This window comes from Octopus sinensis, linkage group LG18 (genome assembly GCF_006345805.1).
Source record: "Octopus sinensis linkage group LG18, ASM634580v1, whole genome shotgun sequence".
In the NCBI taxonomy this organism is placed as follows: domain Eukaryota; kingdom Metazoa; phylum Mollusca; class Cephalopoda; order Octopoda; family Octopodidae; genus Octopus; species Octopus sinensis.
This window is the reverse complement of record NC_043014.1, coordinates 47,143,312-47,145,811: the sequence shown is the minus strand read 5'-3', so window position 1 is coordinate 47,145,811 and position 2,500 is coordinate 47,143,312. Positions and strand designations below refer to the sequence as shown.

General features: G+C 37.4%; 1 protein-coding gene and 1 long non-coding RNA gene across 5 annotated transcripts in view; one reads left to right on the top strand and one right to left on the bottom strand.

Moving 5' to 3' along the window:
• LOC115221471 (equilibrative nucleoside transporter 4-like) overlaps positions 1–2,500 on the bottom strand; it is a 37,622-nt gene that overhangs the window by 6,296 nt on the left and 28,826 nt on the right. For all 4 annotated transcript variants that reach the window (XM_036510993.1, XM_036510995.1, XM_036510994.1 and 1 more), the window contains exons 6-7: positions 2,450–2,500; positions 646–833 (exon numbers count right to left, since the gene is read on the bottom strand). The exon at positions 2,450–2,500 is cut by the window's right edge and continues 193 nt beyond it. In XM_036510993.1, the coding sequence (XP_036366886.1) occupies positions 646–833; positions 2,450–2,500 (239 nt within the window). The remainder of the gene's footprint in view (positions 1–645; positions 834–2,449) is intronic.
• Positions 1–2,500, top strand: part of LOC118767048 — a 26,402-nt gene that overhangs the window by 6,540 nt on the left and 17,362 nt on the right. The gene's annotated exons all lie outside the window — the stretch shown is intronic.

Below are 2,500 nucleotides of genomic sequence, written 5' to 3'. Positions count from 1 at the left end.
TGGCACCTTGGGCAAGTGTCTTCTACTATAGCCTCGGGCCGACCAAGGCCTTGTGAGTGGATTTGGTAGACGGAAACGGAAAGAAGCCCATCGTATATATGTATATATATATATTTATGTGTGTGTGTGTGTTTGTCCCCCTAGCATTGCTTGACAACCGATGCTGGTGTGTTTATGTCCCCGTCACTTAGCGGTTCGGCAAAATGAGACCGATAGAATAAGTACTGGGCTTACAATGAATAAGACCCGGGGTCGAGTTGCTCGATTAAAGGCGGTGCTCCAGCATGGCCGCAGTCAAATGACTGAAACAATTAAAAGAGTAAAAGAGTATAGTCTTACAGCTGTTTCTGGGATATTATGTATATCCCTTCATCAGAGACGATGCAAGATGGTTAAATAGATGTATGTGCACATATGTGTGTGTATGTATACCCAGAACCATTTAGTTGAGAAGCAAGCTTCTAACCACACAGCCACACCTGCATCTATATAGTAGAGCAGCCACTGAATGCTGAATCCTGGGACTGAATCAGGGACCTTTAAATTTTCAGTTTTATGCTTTCTCAACTGAGCTATTTCAGCTTGATTAAATCAAGCCATTCTAGTTAGACCTTATTTAGAAAAAGAGAAATAGGTGAAACTTACTTTGCCAATGAAATCAAATAAATTAAATATAGCCATTAGAATGACCGGTGTCCAGCTTCGGAGTCGACAGCTGATGATTTGGGATTCGACACCGGGAAACAGAAGCAAGGTTACAAAATAAGCCATTCCAAGAGAAATCATATAAGGCCAAACACATTTTGTTGCTTCCCACCGCAATAACAGGGCTCCTGGCAGATAAGAGATGTTTGTTAGATATTACAATCATGTTCAGAGTTACAAATACTGTTTGAATTCCTAACCTAAAATTTGAAGTTTTATCAACAGTATGGTTCGAGAGATATATTTTCAAGATACATTCAGGCAATATGTCAAACAAAACATACATAAACAAAACACACACACACACACATTAAAAATGTTGATAAATTCCATCCAAGGATTATTGTTATTACAATATGTATGCATGTATGTATGTATGTATGTATGTATGTATGCATGCATATGTTGATATATATATACATATATATATGTATGTGTGCTTTCACTGCGATGGGTTTTGTTAAGCGGTGTTGATTTTTACAATTCTATAAATAATAATAATAATAATAATAATAATAATAATAATAATAATAATAATAATAATAATATTTTATAAGCTTAAAGCTTATAAGTGATCATCGTGCAATGACTAAAGAAAATAGCCTACTAATGGGGTATATAAGCCCTCAACGGAAAAAGTAGGTTTTCCCAAACACATGGGACTTGAACCTCCGTCTCTTTGTTTTTGCGACAAGTGTGTTAGCCATTTATACCAACGTAAAACCTTGCTTCTTTCCATCAGATTTCAGAACTGTAATTAGTTTGTAGTGTTGTTTTTGTAAACAGACTTTCATGTGCTTTTACTGCGATGGTTTTTGTTAAGCAGCGTCAATTTTTACAATTCTGTAAATAATAATAATAGTAATTATAGTTCCTAAATCTAGTGGCAAAAAGCAAGGTTGTGTGTTGGTGTAAATGGCTAGCACACCTGTTGCAAAAACAAAGAATTGTGGGTTCGAGTCCCATGCGTACAGGAAAACTTACTTTTTTCTGTTGAGGGCTTATATGCTTCATTATTAGACTACTCTTTTTAGTCATTGCACGGTGATTGCTTATATACTTTAAGCTTATAAAATACTATATACACACACACATACACACATACCCTCCATCAGGCACCTACCATACTCTGAGCACCTTGTTTCCCTGGGCATGGATTCACTGAAGCTCCGGCGTCTGGCGACGGACTTGGTATACACCCACAAAGTTATCAACCACCTCACCAACAACAACACTGAACACCTTTTTGATCTCCATGTGACCAACACACGTGGACATGCCTACAAAGTCAGAAAACAACACAGCTCCCATGACTTTCGGAAACATTTTTTCACACTCAGAGTTGCTGAAGCATGGAATAAACTGCCTGTGTCAGTTGTTGACTGCCATGACACTGCATCCTTTAAGGCCCTCATGCTTTCCGAAATCCGCCGAAACTACACCTGATTATATATACACTTTAGATGAGTTGTAGTGCACCTGAGCACTGTACACAATGTTTTATTATTATTATTATTATTATTATACATACATACTGGCTTTTTCTCTATTGGCAAGAAATCTTAAAATAAAACTGAATAATCACACGCATGCACGCACGCACGCACACACACACACACACACACACACACACACACACACACACACAGTGTATATCACTACCTGTCTCTATATCTACATCTCTATATTAACCACCCACACTCCTCACCCTTATGATGCATATTTGCAGTGTTTTTTTACTTACTTTTAACCGATGACATTTTCGGAACTTGAACTTTGTAAATGTGACCTTTAT